The following is a 22,500-nucleotide window of genomic DNA, read 5'->3' on the forward strand; positions in this document are numbered from 1 at the left end:
AATAACACCAACCATTTGTAAAAAAATTTTTTAAACTTTTTTTAAAAAATGGAGGTTAACAACTTGATTAATGTTTGACTCAGAAGCCACCTTAAGTAAAAAGGATGGATTGGTAAGTAAGGAGACTCTATCCTTATGAAAAACAGGTAGGGAGATTTGGAGGAAATAGCCTGGGGTTCAGATACTAGAGTCTAGCCAACGTAATAACTAGAAAAACTGTCTTCCCGGACAAGAATTCCAGACATCTTGGCTGAAGGTTCAAAAGGGCTTTTGACCAGACCTTGAAGCAAAACAGTTAAGCCCCATAGAGGAGTAGAGTCACTGACTACGGGCTTAAGCTTGGGTTGTCTAATCATCACTGGAACTGGAGAAACCATGTAGTCAGCTTTAAGTTTGTTATGTCCAGATGAGTCATCCCCGATGTATGAGACAGAAGGTCCGTTCTGAGGTCCAGTATCCAGGGTGGATACAGAAGATGAGGTCACAAGAAGGGAAACCAAATTTGACAAGGCCAAAAAGGTGTAATAAAGGACAACTCTGCTCTTAAACCAGTATGCTTTCTGTAGGAATTTGGTGATTACAGGTAAAGAGGGATAAGCATAGAGGAGACCAGACAGCCAATCATGAAGTACAGCATCTCTCAGCGACTCCTTCAAATGAGGGACCAGGGCGAAGAACCTGCTGTACTTGTTGATGGGAGAAGCAAATAAATAAATAAATCACAGTATGGCTGGCCCCATCAATGGAAAATTCTGTCACTCAGACATTGACAGACCACTCAGGAGGCATCAGAATGGACCTGCTTCATTTGTCTGCAAGCACACTGGTTAGCCCTTGGTATATACATTGCTATGAGCAAGCGGCTAAAAGAGATCAACTATTGCTACACTCTCATTGCCTTAGCATAGAGGATAATATCTGGTTTCCCCCCTGTTTGCTGATGTACCAGACTATAGACATATCCATTCAAACTGCAATCATCCCAGACAGGAGAATATCTTGAACTTGCAATGGAAGGACTGCTGTCCTCTCTAGGACACTGATGTGCAAATTAGCCTCTTCTGGAGACCATGTACCTTGGACTGTCCTGCCCAAGAAAAGACCCACCTCACCCCAGTTGGGAGGCGTCCATGGTAACTGTGGCCACTGGTAGCAGAAGAACAAATGGAGGCCCTGAGAACCTTTGTCTGAACAGATCCACTAAAGAAGGTATTTCTTGCAAACTTGTGTGATCCGGAGTGGTGAGTACAAGGGCTGCTGAAGAACAGCCCACTGTACTGAAAGAGTCCACTGTAGAATCCACATATAGGTTCATAGGTTTATACTAGGCTATCTGCCCTAAAGCATTTATAAGCCTAGCTCAAATTTTTACTGTGCCCATTAGTTTGTTGTGCCTCTGTCCGGCAGTGACACAGAGATGATTCCCGGGATAAACCAACGATCTCCCATCCACAGGTCAAGATTTCTCTTGAACAGAGCCAGCGAGGTGCTCTGCCTCACATGGACCGGGATTTTATTCCACAGCATAGGGAGTCTCTGAGTGATAAATCTATCCCTCCAGCACGTCCTATTTATATCTGTGCTAAGGTTTAAGTCGCTTGCTCTAGTGGTTTTGGTGGATTTGGATTTTTTGAGGTGGAGCATGTCCATTAATTCCGGGTTGGACATGGCCTTGTATGTCAGGCACATGTCACCTCTGAGCAGACGGTATGCAACTGAATAGAGCTGGAGTTTCTTCAATCTGCCAGCATATGACAGATTTTGGAGTCCCTTTATCCTTTTGGTGAGGAACTTTTGGGGTCTCTCCAATTGCTGCAGATGTCAGGTGCGATACATCCCGAATGGGGCATTGTACTCGATCATTGGTCTGATAAGTGAAGAGTACAGGGAACAATGACCTCACTAGATCTGGATGTGAATCCCTTCATGATCAGGTGGGCAATGTAGAAGGTCTTTCTAACCACTTTAGCAATGTGAGTGTCAAAAGAAAGGCCACTGTCAACCTGGGTCCCCAGGTCCCTGATAACCTCTTCTGTGCTTAGTGGATTGCCACCTATATGGTAGCTTGGGGTTACCTTGTTTTTCCTGAAGGGTATGACTATACATTTTTTGGCTTTTAACTTCAGGCCATGGCTCTGGCACCAGCTATCGGTTTCCGTGAGTCCCTTCTGAAGGATATCCGTGTCCGATGCACTTTCCACTATGGCGCCCAGTTTGCATTCGTCTGCAAACGTTGTCAGCCAAAGTCCTCCCATGTTGGCCTGTACTTCTGAGAAGTAGATGCCAAACAATAGGGGGCCAAGGACCGAGCCCTGTGGGACACCGCTTGTGACCGGCTTGGAATCTGACATAGCGCCAGCAACTCTAACCCTGTGGGTTCTGTCCTTAAGCCAGTTTGCAACCCATCTTGTGACATATGGGTTTTCATTTAAGCTGGTAAGTTTTTCTACAATACCCAAGTGGGGTATTGTGTCGAAGGCCTTTGCAAGGTCAAGGTAGGCTGTATGGACTGCCTTTCCTCATCAATGGCCTTGGTGACTGTTTCAAGAATTCGACCAAGTTCAAAAGGCATGATCTGCCCTTGACGAAGCCAAACAGGGTCGGGTCCAATGTCTGCAAGTCCCCTATATCTTTGTTTATGAGCTCCATTATGATCCTCTCCATAGCTTTGCAGACTAGACTTGTTAAGCTTATGGGGCGGTAATTACCAGGGTCCGTAGAGGCACCGCCTTTGGAGTGGGACCACAGTTGCCGCACGCCACCCTTGGGCACGAATCTTGTGGTAAGGCTGAGATTAAACAGCTGCCTTATGTGCGGTTTAATTCCTCATTTAGCTCGTGTAGCACACAGCCGGGGACACCATCCAGTCCCATTGATGCTGTGTTTTTAGCTTTCACCGCGATTTGAGATGTCTGGGAGGCTACACTCTGCTGGGATAGTTATCTCTCCTTTAGGGGAGAGGGGGGTGAAGTTTGCACTGAACCTGTCTGCCAGTATGTTGGCAATGTCTGTGGGTTCAGTGATTTTTGTATCATTTTGGACTAATTCTGAGCATATCTGGGAGTTTCCACCCAGGTTCCTAACATAGCTGAAAAAGGCCTTATGATTGTCCTTTGAATCCATGGCAATTTTTCTCTCAAAATTGGCCTTAGTTGATTTTATGAGTGCTCAGATTTTTTACTAATAATGATCAGGGTGACTTCCCTTTATGGATTTTGTTCTATCATGTAATAGCTTTCTCCTCTTATTGTAAAGTTTGTTAATGGCTGGGGTCCACCAGACTGGACGTTTGCCCTTTGTGGAAAGAGTCTTGGTTTTATTTGGGATTGCCTGATCCATGCAGTCCTGGAGGTGCTCATATAAGGCATCTGTAAGGGCTTCCGCAGCTTGGGTTGTGGTTTCCACTGGCTCAGGGGCCTTGAAGGATACCACACCAGTCTTGAGTAGTGTGAAGTTTGCTTTAGAGAAGTTCTTCACTGTGGTCTTTTGTTTGGGGTGGGGTGGGATGTGGATTTCCAGTGAGATTAGTTTATGATCAGATCTCACCAATGAGGGATATACTTCCGGTGTGGAGCATTTTGTCCCCATGTTTGTGATAATGAGATCTAGTATATTTTCTCCTCTCGTGGGAACAGTGACTAGCTGTTCCATGGCATTTGAATTTATGAACTCCAGGAACCGTTGGGCTAGAAAGTTAGGGCTTGAGTAATGTTCCCAGTCTATATTCGGTAGTTGAAGTCACCCAATATGATGGTATTTGGAGATACATTTATACCCTCCAGTGTCTTCAGGAAGGCTGTGTGGGGTTCCTGAGTTTGAGAGGGTGGCCTGTAGCATGCTACAATTTGTAGAGCAGTTTTGCCTATGGTTAGTTGCACCTGGATGGTTTCCGAAGCTTCATGCGTTGCCACCAACCTGGAGGTGTGGGTATCCTTTATGAATATGGATACACCCCCTCCTTTTGTGGTGTGGTCCGGGTTTGGGGGCCGGAACGCATGATATGAGGTAAAACTTAATAGTGCCAGGGTGCTCTCAGGAGCCTTGAACCAGGTTTCAGTTACAGCACAGACATCGATGTTCTCCATACTGAGAAGGGCCTCGAGTCGTGCATTTTGAGATTTAGACTTCTGGCATTGAGCAGCATTACCCTCAGTTTCTTCCCATTTTTGTTTTCTAGGGTGGTAGGTTTAGAATTTGAGCCTTGCCTAAAAAAGGCACTACGGGGGTGGCAAGAGCCTTAGCCAATATCCGGAATCCCAGGGGTGACAGGTGCAAGCCGTCCCCTGTGAAGCAGCGTGGCTTGTCAAGCATGTCATCCCAGGCAGACAGACACTGGATCCCCTTTGAATGACACCAGACATTAAGCAAATTGTTAAAGCTGATCATCTTGTCTCTATATTGTGGCATCATTCTTGGTGAAGGAAGGATACTGCTCAGGGTCAGGGTCATACCTGCCTGGGCTACATAATCAGAGAGCTCCTCTATGTCTCTTTTCATGTAGTCCAGGGAGGTACGTCTCAGGTTGTTCACACCAGCATGGACAATGACTGTGTCATATTTGTACTTGCCGTGGAGTGACCAGAGTGCTTCTGTTATGTGGCGGATTCTAGCACCCGATAGGCAGCTTACTGTGACCCTCTCCTTGTTCAGCCTGGTGAGTGGGACGTCAGTGTGTCTGACTATGGAGTCACCTATGACAAGTATGTTTGGTGTTGTATTTGGCCTTAAGGGCTGTGACTGCTTTGCACACTGCTTTTGTGGTTTATGTGTTGCTTGTGGGGTGTCTTGAGGTAGCAGTTGTTTGGGTGTCTGCTTTGGAGGCCTCTGCTGTTTAGGTAAATTTTACTCAGAGCCTCCGAGTATGTCTTTGTGTGTTTATGTGTTTGATTCAGTGGTGTGGTAGCATTATGTGAGGCTGGTTTTGTGGTGTGTGTAGTTGCCTTCTCCTCCTGTCTGGTCTTGCCAGTCCTGAGTTGAGAGAGCTCAGCCTCCAGTTTGGCTAAATAGCTGCATCTCTCAAGTATTTGTGTTATGTGGGAGGAGGAGAGGGTTGTCTGTGTACATGAGGCACTTATAACATTGCCTCAAGATTCCCAGATTCACCAGCTGGACCGGAGAGGAGATTGACAACTGACCTTTGGACATGCTAGAATAATATTGGGAATTCCTTAATAATTGAAAACAAGGGCCAGTGGGGAGTGAGGGTGTAGTGCTTTTAATTTTTAGTGCTGACTTATATAATTGCTTTAGTGAGCAAGTGCCAGGTAACTTGAGTGCAATGTGTTACAAGTAACTAAATGCAAAAACGACAAACAGTAACTTTCTTTCAAGTGAAACAAGAAACTAGTACAGTAAGCAATGCAGATATCACTAGTGATCCACAGAAGCTGAGAAGCCCAGATTAGGTGGAATTAGCTTCCAGGGAAATAACAAGCAAACAAACAACAAGCATATAAACAAAGCTAGATTCAGCAGGCCTGGATCTAGTCTATGCTAGAGCAAACAAGGTGTACCAATTTCAGTAAGATACAGTTCAAATATTCAGGCACTATAAACCTTTAACCAGAAATTCCCAGCTCAGAAGGGCAGAGTCCAGCCTCTTCTCCCACAAGAGTGCAGACCACGAACCTTCTTAATGTAAAATAACTGGCCTGAAGCCCAAGTGCCTAAACCAGAACTAATACCCTTGGACACTGGGCTCTCAATCAGCAGTTCCCAACTTAGAAGGATGAAAGCTACCTGTCCTGCCACCACAGTGCTTGCCACAAACCTTCCTAATGTAAAACAACTGGTCTGAAGCCCAAGTGCTTAATCCAAAAGACTTAGAATGATAGCTACACTTTAATCAAGTTACAACCAAGCAGTAATAAATACAATTGAATACTTTAGAGAATGTCTGGATTAGTGCTCAAGTTACACAAACAAAGCTAGATCCAGCAGGCCCGAATCCAGTCTATGCCACAGCAAACAAGGCACCAACTTCGTAAGAAGCAGTTCAGATATGCATGCACTATAAGCCTTTAACCAGAAATTCCCAGCTCAGAAGGGCAGAGTCCAGCCTCTCCTCCCACAAGAGTGCAGACCACGAACACTCTTAATGTAAAATAACTGGCCTGAAAGCCCAAGTGCTTAAACCAGAATTAATACACTTTTAGAATAACAGACACTGAGCCCTCAATCAGCAGTTCCCAACCTAGAAGGATGTAAGCTACCTGTTCTGCCACAACAGTGCAGACCACAAACCCTCTCAGTACAAAACAACTGGTCCGAAGCCCAAGTGTTTAAACCAAAAGGCTTAGAATGAGTTACACCAAGCAGTAATAAATACAATTGAGTATTTTTAAGATGATGCAAAAGTAAAATGAAGTAGGTAGAAACACAAGTACAGTAAAAGCAGATAATTTTTTTTTTTTTTTTATCTGAACAAGTGCTGAGATCAAAGAAACAGATTTGAGTGCTGAAACTAGAAAACTGGCTAGTTATAAGAAAAAAAAAAACAATCCAGAAGGCTTCCCTCACACACAGAAGGGCCTGGGGGCTCAGAAGCCTACAAATAGTCTATACCACTTAACAGGAAAGGCAGGAAATAAGCTTAATTTTCTTTTTTTGTCTGTTTCCCCAGATGCTCTCTTTGTACACAGTAGGAGTGCCTGAAATCAGAATATGATCTCACTGCACTCAGTTGGGTGAGCAAATGAGATGGGCCCAGAGGCAGGCTGAGGGGTGGGCAGTTTCAAGGCCACCAAGATTAACACCAAAACAAAAACAGGGAGGCTGGGTGGGAATAACTGAAGAGCAGAATAACTGCCACTTGAGTTAAATATTCCTTCAACACAGTTTAAATCAAATTAAATACTGTATTTTTTTTTAAAAAAGTGCAGATAAATAGAAGTTATGTTCTTACCATAACGTTCCATGTTAGTTGTCTTCTTCTCGCCTTCTTCTTGCTGGATGGGTTCGGAGCCGACCTCGGCTCCGACTCGGCCACTCTAAAAGCTCGAGAGTTGGTTCCACTGGCTCGAGGCTCCCCCTATATCCCACAATGCTAGGCGTGAGTTACCTCAGATCTCGTTTGTAAGCTAGGCCCAGCTTATAATAGCAATAGAATAATTATAAACAAAGTCCACCTCTATAAACCAGGGAGAAGAGAAGGGTGACCTACATCCTGATCCAGGAAAATATGCACAGCAGCATATACCTAAAGTAAAGAGGTGGTAGAAAGACAGGTCACAATCAAAACTCCTCTAGGTCTGTCCAGGCCAGGGGGAAGGAGGGGGAGCAAGAAGAAGGCGAGAAGAAGACAACTAACATGGAACGTTATGGTAAGAACATAACTTCTATATGTTGTTGTCTATCTCGCCTTCATTCTTGCTGGATGGGACCGCGTCCCTAGCACCTTGTCCCGGTGGCCTAACGGAACAGACTCTTGAGAACAGTGGAACCAAAGTTAGCTCTATGCCTAGAAGCTAAATCCAACTTATAATGAGAAATGAAAGTGTGAGGAGTAGCCCAAGTAGCCGCTGCACAAATGGTGTCAATAGGCAGTCTGTCTTGAAGGCTATAGAAGTAGCCAAAGCTCTGGTGGAATGGGCTTTAGGTTTGTTAGGCAGCTTTTGGTGTCTAATTTCATAAACAAGGGAAATCAGAGATGTTAGCCATCTAGATAATGATACCTTTGAAACTGAAAGTCCCTTCCTGCCTTCTGCATAAGAGACAAACAGCTGGTCAGATTTTCTGAATTGTTTGGTTCTATCCAAATAGTACCTTAACTGACGATGAACATCTAGCCAATGCAATTTTGTTCAGACCTGTTAGAATATTCTGGAAAAACACAGGGAGGTCAATGCTTTGATTCAGGTTAGACGCCGAGGCTATCTTAGGTAAAAAGGACGGGTTGGTTCAGAAGATACCCTGTCCTTATGGAACGACAGATAAGGAGGTCGACAGCTGAGTGCATGAAGTTCTGAAACTCTTCTAGCTGAAGTAATAGCTACCAGAAAGAGTGTCTTCCATGATAGCAATTTTAAAGAACAGGAGGCTGCAGGTTCGAAAGGGGAAAGAATCAAAGAACTAAGAAATAAATTTAGGTCCCAAGGAGGAGGAGGATTTCTTATAGGAGGTCTGAGTAGAAAAACTCCTTCAAAAAGCTTTGCAAAGCTTGAGGGACATTATGACAGACTCTGAAATGCCCACATGAAAGTTAGAAATAGCTGCCAATTGAACTTTAAGAGTAGAAGGAGATGAACCTGCATGGAAGAGTTCAGCTAGAAAATCAAGGACCATTTGGATGGAAGCAGTGAAAGGATCTATGTCCTTCCTTGAGCCCAATATAAACGCTTCCACTTACTCAAATAAATCTTCCGAGTGGAAGATTTATGGGAAGCTATCAAAATATCTCGGACAGAGTGAGATATTTGAGGAAGCCTGGCTAAGGTTGGAATTGGAGGAACCAAGCAGTGAGGTTCAGAGAGGGAAGGGAGCGATGAAACTGACCCGACTGATGGATCAAAAGATCTGGAACTAGGTCCAGATGCCAAGGTCGCCCAACAGAAATTGATGTAGAAAGGGGAACCAAACCTGTCGAGGCCAGTAAGGAGCAATGAGGATAAACGAGGCCTTCTGAGCGATAGCTTTCTGTATCACTTGAGAGATTAGTGGGAAGGAGGAAATGCATACAGAAGTCCCGGGCCAAACTTGGACTAGAGCGCCTCTGCTGGGCTGACCTGGTAGAGGGAATAGGGTGAAATAATCTCTGCACTTGCTGTTTTGGGAGTAGCAAAAGGTCGCAGCAAGGCTGACCCCACTTGAGAAAAATTTCTCTCACAACAGAGTCTTTCAGAGACCACTCGTGAGGCATGAGGATAGCTCTGCTCAACTTGTCCGCGATTTGATTGGACTTCCGGGATGTGCGTTGCTATCAGAAACCGCTGAGAAGAAATCACCCATTGCCACAGTCTGAGTGCTTCTCGACACAGGGGTAGGACCTGATTCCGCCTTGTTTGTTGATATACCACACTACAGACATATTGTCCATCTGGATTGCTATCGTTCCCAAGGGAAGAGAGTCTTGAAGGGCTTGCAACGCTAAAAGCACTGCTCTCATCTCTAGAACATTTATGTGCAAGTGGCATTCGTGTGGTTGCCATGTGCCCTGGACAGTTCTGCCCTGATAATGCCCCCCACCCGATCAGGAGGCGTCCGTTGTCAGAGTAGCAACCGGAGGAAGGGACAAAGGGTCTTCCCAATAAGAGCTGAGGGGAAGACATCCACCACCGAAGATGATTCCTGCATGTCTGCGTAATCATAATGGTGTGGGACATCGGAAGTTGCTGGTATGACCATTGCGTGAAGAGCATCCATTGAAGGATTCTCATGTGGAATCTGGCTAATGGAAGCAGAGGTATGGCAGCCGCCATAATCCCCAACACTTTCAGAACTAACCTGGCTTTGACTCTGTTGCTGCTGAAGAGGAGTGAGACCAGTTTGTGTATGTCTGCTATTCTCTGATGTGTTAGTCTCGCAGACATGTTGACTGTGTCTAGATTTGCGCCTATGAAGGTAATAGTACGACAAGGTGACAAAACAGACTTTTCGCAATTTATTGAAATGCCTAACTTTTGACAAATGCGAAAAGTGTAGTCCCTGGCCATTAGGAGAAGATGCTTGGTGGGAGCTGTGAGGAGCCAGTCGTCCAAATATGGAAACACCTGGAATCCTTGACGTCTCAGGTGAGAAGCTACCACTGCCATGCATTTGGTAAACACCCGGGGGGCAGTGGTGAGACCAAAGGGCAGGGCCCTGAATTGAAAATGACTGGTTCCCAGCCTGAAGCGGAGGAATCTTGTGGTGCGCCTGTTCACTTTTATGTGATAGTACGCATCCTGAAGGTCTATAGAGCACATCCAGTTTCCTTTCCCAAAAGGGGAAGGATGGACTGCAGCGTGACCATCCGAAATCTTGTTTTCTTGACTGACTTGTTCAAGATACTGAGATCCAAAATTGGTCTCCAGTCCCCTGTTTTCTTTGGAACTAAAAAGAACCTGGAGTAGATTCCGGATCCTTGCTGGTCTGCTGGAACTGGCTGAATTGCTCTTTTGCAAGCAGCTTTGCAATTTCCAAAGCTGCAAGATCCCTTTGAGCGGGTGGAACATCTGGAAGGGATTTTTTTGATCGGTTTGGAATGCGAATGAAGGGAATGGAATAGCCTTCGGAAATGATGGACTGTACCGATTTGTCTTGAGTCAGGGATAGCCAGGCTTCTGGGTACAGTGACAATCTCCCCCAGACCGCCTGGGAGGGTGGGCAGTCGGGCAGCACCCCAGGGATCCTGAAAGGGCTTATCAGAGAAGACTTCCGATTGCCCTGGTTCTGCAGACCCCTGCCTCTAGGGCGACGTCTACCATTGTTGTTCCCCCTCTGCCTCTGGTGGGAACCGACTTTGTCGTCAGGCGAAGTCCCTTGAGATTGTTTATGAACCACATTTTCCTACTTTTCTGGCCTTTGGGGTAAGGCCTAGAAGGAGTAGAAAACGGACTCGACGGCAGAAAGAGTCTTGCCATCTGTCTCGCACCTAGTCAAGGTTTCTTTCACTTGAGGACCAAAGAGATGATCCATCAAACGGGAATTAGTGAAAGACGTTTTAAAGGGGTCTGCAAAGTTGCATAGCCGCATCCAGGCATGCCTGCGTAAGGCCACACCTGTCCCTTGACCCTGTTCGCTCCATCAGCCACATAAGAAAGGAGGCATGGAGGAGTTAGCTATGGAGTTCAGGGTAGCCAGCTGAGTGTTCATCTTGTCTTGAAACCTGCAGCCGTAGGATCCTTCAACATGTCACTCGCTTCTTTGATCAAGTCTCTTTGAAGACGAGTAAAATGGCATAGGTAGTTCAGCTTAACGCATAGCAAAGGTCGCTGACGAGAACATCCGCTTCCACCTGTCCATAGACCTAGATTCTTTGTTAGGGGATGAACAGGCACTGAAGGATCAGCTAGTTCCTTCTTGGTGGCAGCAGCTACCACCATAGCATCCACAGAAACACCTTTTGTGAGAAATTGCTTGTCAGTTGGTGCTGTTATAAATTTGGAGGGTCTCCTGGGGTAGGGTCTACTGAATCAGTTGTCGTCCAGGCCTTTTTTGCAACCACCTGCATGATGGGATCAAAGGGGGACACCCAGGAGGTGGAAGGGCGAGCCAAACGCCTCAAGATACACAGATTCATCCTCCGAAGGGTTAAGGGCTGGCCAATTTCCCTCTGTTTCAGGATCTCTAGAATGTCTGCAAAGAGACATCTTCAGAAGGGGAACGGGGAACCCTCGGAATCCTCTAAATCTGTGTCAGAGGTGACAGACTCAGGTGAGTCTATGTGCTTCCTCTTACACTTTCTCTTCCTAGGGGGCTCCCCTGCCAATTCAGGAGAGGCCTCGGAAGAGGATGAGATCCCCACAGGGGATTCTTGAGGAGCTTGCTCTCTGCGGTCTGGGATGAGGGAGTGAGTTGACATAACCAAAGGCACCGAAGTGGGAGGGGCTGACGGAGCCGACTGTGGAGTCGAACAAGGTTCCAACACACTCCGCATGACCTCGAATGCACCCCTGTCAGGCAGAGCCAGAGGTCCCCACTCCAAGAAGCTGAGAACCTCCCTCGGCACCGACAGAGATGGCTCCGAGGCCCATGTCGGAGCCGAACTCACCAGCCAAGCAAGCACCGAGAGGGAGAGGGGTCGGACAAGGGTCCGATGCCACTCACCCCTCGGAGCCGAGGGAAGCCCGGCGCCGAGATTCCTCAAAGAAGAAATCGGAGCCGACGACGGAGCCAAAGACAAATGTATCGGCTCGACGCTACCACAGTCTCGGTCCCGACGCCTGCCCGAGCTCAAAGGAGTCGGAGGAGGAATATTTATTGGAACAAGTTGAGGCATCGACTGATGAGTCGGACTCTGGAGCATTTGGGCCAGTGCCTCGGACTTCAAAGTCTACTCACTACCCTCTGGAGGTCGTGATCCGAGAGCCTCGATGACCTGGAGGAGTGAGATCTATGGCTCGCTCAGACAGCAGGGGAGACGCTGGAGCCGAATGAACAGAGCCAAGGGACGGTGACCTCGATCTCTTTCTAGATGTCGGCTCCATGGTCTGATCGAGCCGACCCAGGAATCTCTAATGCCTCGGCTCCAGCCGAGCCGAGAAACCACGGATACTGCAGTCAAGACTCATCGGCTCCAGCCGAGCCGATGAAGCAGTAGGCTTGAGCCTTAGGCCTCGACTCTGAAGCTGGAGCCGAGGTCTTAGAAGCCTTAGAAGGTTTCCCGATGACACAGAAAGGGAACCTTCAGGCTTAATTAAACCCCTTAAGATGAGTTTATTTTTTCTCTCCTGCAGGACTCTAGGGCTGAAGCCATGGCATACAGCACAAGAGTCCTGCAGGTGTAAAGGTCCCAGGCAATACACACAAGAAGTGTGACCATCTGTCAGAGACATTTTCTGACAGCACAAGTCACACTTCTTGAAGCCTGATACCTTAGTATCTTTGGACATATTCAAGGAACAAGTGTAATCACACAGAAAACACACACACACAGATTACACTAATAGGGTTCAAAGGAATTATTTAAACTAAAGGTAAGTTAAATAGAACTCCTAATTAAACACATACACACCCTAAGGATAGGGAAGGAAGGGCCGAAGGCCTTAGGGAAAGAACTATAAGTTCTTTAGAAAAAAAGGGGGATGGATAAAAGGTAGAAGGGATAATAAGTCCACTACACTAAAGGGAAAGAAAATACACAGAGCTAGCCTAAGTCTAAAGAATTTAAACTAGTCTAACTTTCACTAACCTGGAGCCGGTAGAAAACACACCTTGATCGCTGTAGCGCAAGCGAGATCTGAGGTAACTCACGCCTAGCATTGTGGGATATAGGGGGAGCCTCGAGCCGGTGGAACCAACTCTCGAGCTTTTAGAGTGGCCGAGTCGGAGCCGAGGTCTGCTCCGAACCCATCCAGCAAGAATGAAGGCGAGATAGACAACTTAACATAGGTACTTAAATTCTCTTATACGTCCAGTTGAATATAACCAAGTTCTTAGCTGGCCAAAGCTGAGGTTTTTAAGCAATAAAAATTTCACAATGCACCACTTAAAAAGGCAAGGATGGGAAATCAAAGAATGTGGCTACCCCCACACCTGTAATTACTAGCAAATAACACACTAGCTTCAGTTCAAGTTACTAAAGAGCAGAATAACTGCCACTTGAGTTAAATATTCCTTCAACACAGTTTAAATCAAATTAAACACTGTATTTTTTTTAAAAAAGTGCAGATAAAGGTACTTAAATTCTCTTATACGTCCAGTTGAATATAACCAAGTTCTTAGCTGGCCAAAGCTAAGGTTTTTAAGCAATAAAAATTTCACAATGCACCACTTAAAAAGGCAAGGACAGGAAATCAAAGCATGTGGCTACCCCCACACCTGTAATTACTAGCAAATAACACACTAGCTTCAGTTCAAGTTACTAAAGAGCAGAATAACTGCCACTTGAGTTAAATATTCCTTCAACACAGTTTAAATCAAATTAAATACTGTATTTTTTAAAAAAAAGTGCAGATAAAGGTACTTAAATTCTCTTAAACGTCCAGTTGAATATAACCAAGTTCTTAGCTGGCCAAAGCTGAGGTTTTTAAGCAATAAAAATTTCACAATGCACCACTTAAAAAGGCAAGGACAGGAAATCAAAGAATGTGGCTACCCCCACACCTGTAATTACTAGCAAATAACACACTAGCTTCAGTTCAAGTTACTAAAGAGCAGAATAACTGCCACTTGAGTTAAATATTCCTTCAACACAGTTTAAATCAAATTAAATACTGTATTTTTTAAAACAAAAAGTGCAGATAAAGGTACTTAAATTCTCTTATACGTCCAGTTGAATATAACCAAGTTCTTAGCTGGCCAAAGCTGAGGTTAATGGAACTGGAGTAACTGCTGCTGCCATGGACCTTAAGGCTTGCATGACTTGTCGTGGTGGTGGAGAAGAATGCAAAATCACTTCCATGACCTGGGATCTGAGTATTTGTACTCTTGTTGGGAGGAAGTGATGCTATCTGACTGACTGTGTCTAAATGAGCAGCTATGAACTCCAGATTCTGTGTAGATGTGAGCTGTGACTTGTAGTTGACTGTGATGCCCAGATGGAGACAACTGGATCAAGTAGTCTCTCACTTGTATACAACTGGATCAAGTAGTCTCTCACTTGTATAAGTAGATGCCTAGTCAGAGCAGTCAGGAGACAGTCTAGGCACGGAAACACCCAGAATCCCAAGAAGTTTAGGTGAGCTGCTTCCACTGTCATGCATTTGGTGAACACCCTGGGAGCTGTGGTAAGGCCAAAGGGCAATGCTCTGAACTAGTAATGACTGCTTCCCATCGAGAAGAACAGCTATCTTCTGGAGCCTTGTTCATCTTCTTGTGCTAGTACACATTCTGAAGATCTATTGAGGATATCCAATCATACTTTCACAGCAGGGGCAAAATGGAATGAACAGTGACCATCAGGAATGTTGAATATTTCACATGCTAGTTTAGTTTGCTGTGATCTTGGATGGGTCTCATGTTCCCTATTCTCTGTTGGCACTAAAGAATCCTGAGTAGTTGCCAGATCCTATCTGGTCAGTGCGGACCTTCTGGACGATTCTTTTTGCTAGCAGGTTTTCTATTTCTAAGGCTGCTGCCTCCCACCAATTGGGTGGAACATTGGGGATCCTTTTTTATTTTTGCAGGGGACATTTGGGAAAATTGTATGAAATAACCTCTGGATATGATCCTCTGCACCTAAGTATCTTTTGTGATGGATGTCTAGTCGTTGTGGTGCAGAGGCAACAGCCCCCCCCCCCCCAATTACTCTACAGAACAACAGCTGGGCAACCTTTTAGGCGTGCCAGAAGGGTTTTTTTGAGAAGGAATCCCAGAAACCCTAGTTCTACAGGCCACCTTTGCTGCAGGGGTGGCATCTTCCATTAGTTTTCTGAGAGCCAGGAGGGAAAACACCATCTCCTTGTGAGTCCTGGAAAGGAGCTTAGAACTTGTTAAACCACATCTTTCTACCTCCTCACCGATTCCGGGAGAAGGGTCTCCGAGATGTGTTTTTCTACCCCTCAATGGCATACAAGGTCTTTCTATCTTGCTCACTTCTGGAGAGCATTTCCCTTACCTTTGGGCCCAACAAGGAGGATTCATCAAAAGGAGAATTGATGAATTAAAGAGTTGAAGGGCTCCAAAAATTGCACAGGCACATCCAGGCATGTCTACTGATGGCTATGCCTGAACCCGCCACCTGTGAGGTACCCTCTGCATTGTGGGATATCACCTCATGTACTCATTAGATATAGACTGAAGAGTGGCCACCTTTGAAGAAACCTTGTTCTGGTCCTCCAATAACATGGACCCGGAAAGAGATTTTGAGAGCTCTTTTGTCAAATCTCTTTGCATCAACCTTGTAAAGTGCACCAAATAATTCAGCAACTAAAGGGCAAAGTTCAATGAAGTGTAAACAGACATTCCAAATTTGTCCAGAGCCGTAGACTCTCTACTGGGGGGGGGGGGTGAACAGATGACCTCTGCTCCATGAGCTCTTTCTTAGTGGCTGCCACCACAACCTTAATATCTTAATATCTATTGGGACCCCCTTGCTCCAGTGGGCTCTGTCTTTTGGGGGGCTAAAAACCTATTGGTTCACCTGGGAATAGGCTTCACAGTACCAAAGAGTCCTTTCATGCACAGCGTGAATTAAGATCTATCAGCTCATCAGCTGGTGGGGTCCCCAGCTTAACTGGGTCAGACCTAAAAGCCTCCAAGAAGACCAATTCCTCCTGGGGAGGAGGTTCAGAAGACTGTCCACCTTTTTGCTTTAAAAGTTCCAGAATTTCTCCAAAAGGAGATGTCATCAGGTGGAGATCTGCCCCCCCTTCATTGAAGTTGGTGTCCTTAGTGAGGGATTCCTGCACGAACCCTGTGTGCGTCTCCTTTTGAATGTTCTCTTCTTAGGAATCTCATCAGTGGGATGGTCTGGTGAGGTATCAGACGTGATGGAGTCCTGAGGGAGGACTAACTAGAGGTTTGATCAAGTTGGCTGTCCCAGTGGGCTAGAACTGAGAGGCTCAGAGCTCAAATCTAATGGTGGGATACAAACAAGATCTGAAGGGGGCAAAGAAGACCTCTCTCTCTAGGCATTGAGAAGGCCCCTTCCACTACCTCAAAGGCAGAAGGTCCAGAAGAAACAGCAGACAACCGCACCAGAGGCAAAGTCCCCTATGCTGATATGCCCCGAATCCCCCCAGACCTCTGTCCCAAGAAGGGATTCGGACCATAGATGTTAAACGCCGAGGCTCTTAGGGGCAAGTACAGCTTCAGCAACTTCAGAGCAGACCACAACAACCCAGAGCCGGTTCCGATACTTTGGCACCAAGAGTCATCCTGCTCCAAAAAGGTCAGAACCAGCTGACGCAAGAACATGGTCGGAGTAGAAGAATGACCCATCTTCAGATCGGATGAGGACACACTCAAAGATTTTGGATCTAAGAATTCAAACCACAGGTTGGAATTGGAAAATGAGATATTAACTGAAGTTTCGTAGAGGGCAGGCTCTTGGGTCCAGTGGGAGACAAAGACGGAATTACCCTCATCTGGATATGAGCTGTGAGGAACTTCCTCATCATCCTATCCACCTCTGTTTCAGACAAGCTCCTGAAGGACCTAAGGGAGGAGCTGGCTGATGGTGGCCTGGAGTGTCTCCTTGGCATACTCTCCAGGATGGTAAATGGAGTTGAGGAGAGATCGGTTCTGGGAAAAAATGTGGGGCCAGATTCGAGGACACTTAGGTGAAAAGGAGTACTTGTTACCACATCATATGCAACTATTCAGTTCAATACACAGACTGTCAATGATTCTGGATGCAAATACATTATATATTAGAATAGTATCATGATACAGAATGTCTCTAAATAGAGAGATTCAACCACATATACAGATTTAAGTATTTTTATATGTTATAAATAAAAAAAATAAAGTGGTTCATACAAAGTTCAAACCTTTCCCCAACTTGTGATAAAACACGCGTGCACGCACACACACACACACACACACACACACACACACACACACACACACACACTTCAAAGGCTGTAAGGAGTAAACAGATAAAAGGTATGCATATGGGAGGATAGCTTAAAACATTTCTTACTATTATCTGGACATGGTTTATGTGTTTACTTTCAGCAGGTTTATCTCAGATGTGTTCCATGCAAATACATGCTACATAATCATGTAACAATGAAAAACGTTAAAAGAAACATTTACCATCTGCTTGCTAAGCTCTAATGAACTCTAACAAAAGTCAAGCTACTCTTTTAAGATGGGGAAAGAAAAATATGAAATTGTTGCAGTAGTTTTAAGCTAAACGTATATTAGAGTAAGCATTAAAGTAATACATGCATTACATGGGCTTCAAAGTAGTAGGATCCGAGGGGTTTTGATTCAATTCTTTAGAAATCTTTGAAAGAGGCGCAGTTGTCGGAGCTGATCTTGGTGAATGGTCAGGGGACCATTTTCTAAAGTCCTTGTCTTCTGGAGCCAATTCAGGCTTTCCTTTTTCACACTTCTTGGTGGAAGTTGGGAGCCCCAACAGCTGCAGAAGAGGAAGGAAGGAGACCCTTCAAAACCAATTTGCTACTGCAATCACTAACTGCTCGCGAGTTGAAGCTAGCACACATTAGGGCAGTCAGTAACTAAGTGAGCAGTGCCCAAGCAGTAAGCACACTCCTTGTGGGCATCAGAGTTGGGAATCTTATGCCCACAGGAAGTGCACTTCTTGAAACTCGCAAGCTTGTCTAACAGTTTCATTAATAGTCAATGAAATAGAGAAAGAGAAGAAAAAGAATTCCCTCTAAAGGATAAGAAGGAGGAAGAGAAAAAGAAGCACCAACAATGGTAGTTAGAGGAGCACCATAAAATCAAACACGTATGAAAATCTGAGCATTAAGCAACTCGCCTACATAAGTGTGTGTAACAATAGGATCCCCACAGAAAAGGGATCCAGATGTCGAGAGAGGCACCAAACAGAAAATCTTTTCCACTTAGACAAACATGATTTTCTGGTACTGTGTTTTTTCACCTCCTCCAATACCTGTAGGACATCCTCAGAAAAAAGGTGCCTGAAGGGACTCAAAACATTATTACCCACTAAGTCAACTGAAGAGTGGACAGATAAGAGAACTTGTGTCTTGTATGGGAAGATCTGAGGAATCCCCTTCGGCCCCCCCAAAAAACATCAACCGTGGTTCCCCCTCAATGTCCAAAGCAGGTGGTTGTAAAACATAAGAGGACGTGCAAGTTGGACCCATGTGAGCCTCCAAAGTGGTCACAGCATCGGAATCAGACACCACAAGCACTGGAGAGTCTTCAGGGCTACTACGTGCTTGCTAGAGAGATGTCCGGTGGAGGGCGGACAGCAACAGGATCAGGCTTAGATTTCTTGACCTTCTTTGTGGACGGTTGTCCCTCAGGGTGAGAGAATTTGGCCATAGCTTAAAATGTTGGTTCTCAATTTAGACGGACAAAGATGACAAACTATGAAGAGTCTTAGGGACACACATACTTGGCAGATGGAACACTGCGTATAGTCGGGGGAAGCACCTAAGTAAAAAAGACACTGGTCGTGACCAGTCTTTATGGGGAATATGCCTCCCACACTGACATTTTCCCTTCTTGGATGACACGAACTCCAAACAACAAAAAGAAAGAAAAAAGAAACCCCAAAGAGGCACTTATCGGAAACAGCTTGGTAACCAGCACTACGAACAGCATTCAGACTAACATTCAACAATGGTGTTCAGACTGCAGAAAAGTAGTTCTGGGTTAATGCATCTCTATATCACCTTTATGCCTTGCACCCTGCATGGGGAACATACATGTGATGTAGGACGCCTATAAGATATAAAGGCTTTGGTATACTGGTTGGATGTTGGGCTACCCTTGGGCAGGAAATTCCTTCTGTTAAGAAAACTGAAACAGTGATATGGAAGGACATCTATACATTACCTTAATACAGTCAGCATTACTCATCATTAAACACTGAATATATATACATTAAAACAATACAAAGAAAAATAACACACCATGCTAACACAAATAGGGATGACATGCCTTTTCTGACATGTATGCTATTCTCTACTGTTGGTATATAATAGGGATACAAGCATTATACAATATCACATCAAGAAAAGCAGGTTTTGTAGGGAGTGCCATTCTTCCTGTACCTCATATACCCCTTATGTATACATACTAACACCACAGTAACTCATCTACTACTTTAACTTTAGAACAGCAGCAAATCATTTGACAGGGGATATCTTCAAACATTACATATTTTGGTAAATCAGCAAATCAAGCAATTTGCTTTGCAAATTAAGACTCGTGAATTTAAGGCATTTTAAAAAGTTATAAGTTCCCTAGATGCATCACATTTATCTTTCTCTTGTAACACATTTAGTTACTGAAGAGAGTCCATAAAGGACTAGTAAATTTATCCATTAAACAAATACATTTACAATTAAAATTATATCACAAGGTCTGTTGTCATAATATAAAGCCATCACTGGGTAAACATATTGCATACATTTAAAATATCCTGGGTGAACACTTGCATTTAACCTTATTTGCCACTTCTTTAAATTACAATTCATCATCTTTACTTACTGTCAACGTACCCTAACATAATCGATAACCTGGAATACAAATTTCTGAAACTGCTTACATTTCTCTGTGTACTTACACAAGACATGAAGATCTCTTTTGGTCTTAATAGCATATTTATGTTTCAAAAGAACATCTTAGAAACAAATGCAGTACTAAGGATTAAGACAATAATGCTTTTAGTAAGCAAAATTTAATTTACAATTGTTTTATCATGTTCTTAAGGTAGGTTTTCAGCACACTGTCCAAGTGTAGTACCGCATAAACTTCTTATGAAACACCATGACATTTTGATAACAATTCTAAATTCATAGTGTATGCAGCAATATTTTTACCAGCTGTGATGCATTTTATGTAGTAAACACTAACAAAGTTAATTGAATTTATGAGCATAAATATTCTACTGACATAATAAGGTTGAAAGTAATAATTTTATACTGCAAGAATTAAGAGAAATTTATAGTTTTTAAGTAGAAAAAATATATATGTTACAAATAACTTCGATTTCTGAGTAAAGATTACAGCTACTTCACTGGTCCATCAGTGATGTATGTTGCCATTTACTTATAAAGGGACTGCTAGGTGTTCTTTGTAAAGCTCTGCTAAAATCTAACAAGACTTGACAACTCTGCATCTAAATGGATTTCTAGACAAATACACACACTTACCATGTGTCTCACTTTTCAAATATACATACTGTTCTCATAAGAACATTAACTCCATAAATTTAACTTTCTTAAAGATGCTAGTTTACACAACACAAGCAAAATGTCCACATCCTTCTCTTAAACCAAACAGTATCTGCTAGAAAGATTTTTTATTTCTAAAGAATCTAACAAGTTCCGATCAGTAGGAACATAATGTACATATATGTATATATACATACTTTTAACTTTGTGGTAGCATCTCTTTTATACAACTTCCGCAGGACCAAACGAAACTCAGCATCTACAAGGCTGTCGATTTCTTCTGCTCCTTGAACTACTGGTACATATCCTAAATCATTCTGGCATGCTCCAAAACCAATAAAGCCAGGTACCTCACCACTTTCTCTGGCAAGAAGTTCAGCAGCTCTGCTACTGCTAGACGGCTGAAACAAAATGTTAAACATAAGTAATTCTGATTTTCATTACTTTACCCATTAAATACAAGCATTTGTGCATTTCAGTTGGGACCAAGGTTATAAACTACTAACTCAGAACAATGTATTTAACACTTCAATGAAAACATATTCATAAATGAATCACACACCTGATTAAATTCTCTGATACCATGCTCTAAAAAAAATCCCACTGACTCAGAAATGCAAGTAGAAAGGCCATCTCTAAATATAAATGCAATGGGGCTGGAGGACAGAATAAAGGAGTGGGGCAGGAGGATGATGTTAAATCCAAATCTATCAAGGGCAGGCCAGGTGATTCTAAGCATCAGGTTAGAGAAGGAGAATACCTTACTGAGGTCTTAGACTATCAGGAGATCAGACAATTACTGATGGAATAAACCAGAATGGAGAAAATTCTGGATGTGGCCCTAACCAAGGTACAACGGATTATGGATGTCCAAGTGAAGGCACATTTAGCTGCCAGTGACCATGTCAATGTACAGTTTAGATTGGAGCAAAGGAAAAAATCCAAAGGCAAAAGCTATGGTGTGGGATTTCAAAAAGATGGTTATGCAGCATTGGGCCAGATTAATAAAATATAAATGAGGAGACTGGGAGCAAATTGAGGCAGTAAATAAGCTGTAAGCATCTGTAAAGGATGGAGTAATCAGGGAAGTGGTAAAAAAACAATGGGGGGAAAAAGAAAGACTAACAATGTGGCTAAGGAGAAATGTAAAGTCAGCTTTAGAGCAAAAAATAGGTGGAAAGGAATGGCTGGAGAGGTAGAACAGCTCAGTACAAGAAGGCTGGCAGAATGGAAACAAATGTGTTGAGAACAGCAAAAGCATAAGCTGAAAGGGAATTGTCAGAAAGGATCAGGAGGGGTAAAAATGGTTATTTAAAGGTTACCATGTGAAATGTCAGGACCCGACAGAGCCTAAAAAGCAGACTTACATATATTAAGTGTAAGATGGCCATTTCCCAGAATATTCCCTCTTTTCCATATGATGATCTCTGAGTTGGTATGCAAGTTCAAGGTGTGCAAGGGATCTTTCTCCTACCCACTCCCAACCCCATACACGCAAAGAAGTTTAAAAGGAGAAGAGCAATGTTCAAGATTCATTCTTCAACTATAATTTTGGTCTTTTTTAAATTTTTTTTTTGTGTCTTATCAGCACTTGGCATTTTGTGTGCTGAAATTTCAATAGAGAGCCCTTTTAAATGTACAACATAGTAGGAAGAGTGGGCTAGACCTATACAGACAGAAAAGGACAGTTTGCAGAGCAGTGGGGAGAGATGTAAAAATATGCCAGGCTAAAGGAGGAGGAAATGGAGAGGGAACTGTGCTTGGTAAGGTAAAGCAAAGACCAGACTGGCTACTTCATACAGTCTTAAGAACTTTGGGAAATGTATCATCAGTTCTTTAAAAAAAAGTGGCTTGGGACTGAGGACAAAATGCTGTACCCTTGTACAAGGGGGGGAATGAGGAAACAAATTCAGTGAACTATAGGTCTATAACCTTAAAAGCAATCCCAAGGATATGGCTACTTGTTTTCTCAGTGGAAAACAACCTCCAACAGTGGTTCATGACTAGAAAGAGTTGCCATTCAAACCCGATCCACTCTTATGACCAACTTGCACATCAATGTAATCTACCTGGATTT

The 22,500-nt window shown here is 43.9% G+C and overlaps 1 protein-coding gene across 1 annotated transcript in view; it reads right to left on the reverse strand.

The window, feature by feature from the left end:
* Positions 1-22,500, reverse strand: part of LOC122802392 (E3 ubiquitin-protein ligase listerin-like) — a 196,832-nt gene that overhangs the window by 126,510 nt on the left and 47,822 nt on the right. Inside the window, exon 2 of the mRNA XM_044072018.1 lies at positions 20,621-20,824. Within this exon, the coding sequence (XP_043927953.1) occupies positions 20,621-20,824 (204 nt within the window). The remainder of the gene's footprint in view (positions 1-20,620; positions 20,825-22,500) is intronic.

The sequence above is a fragment of the Protopterus annectens genome, chromosome 5.part0 (assembly GCF_019279795.1).
Source record: "Protopterus annectens isolate FY-2018-M chromosome 5.part0, PAN1.0, whole genome shotgun sequence".
Lineage (NCBI taxonomy): Eukaryota > Metazoa > Chordata > Ceratodontiformes > Protopteridae > Protopterus > Protopterus annectens.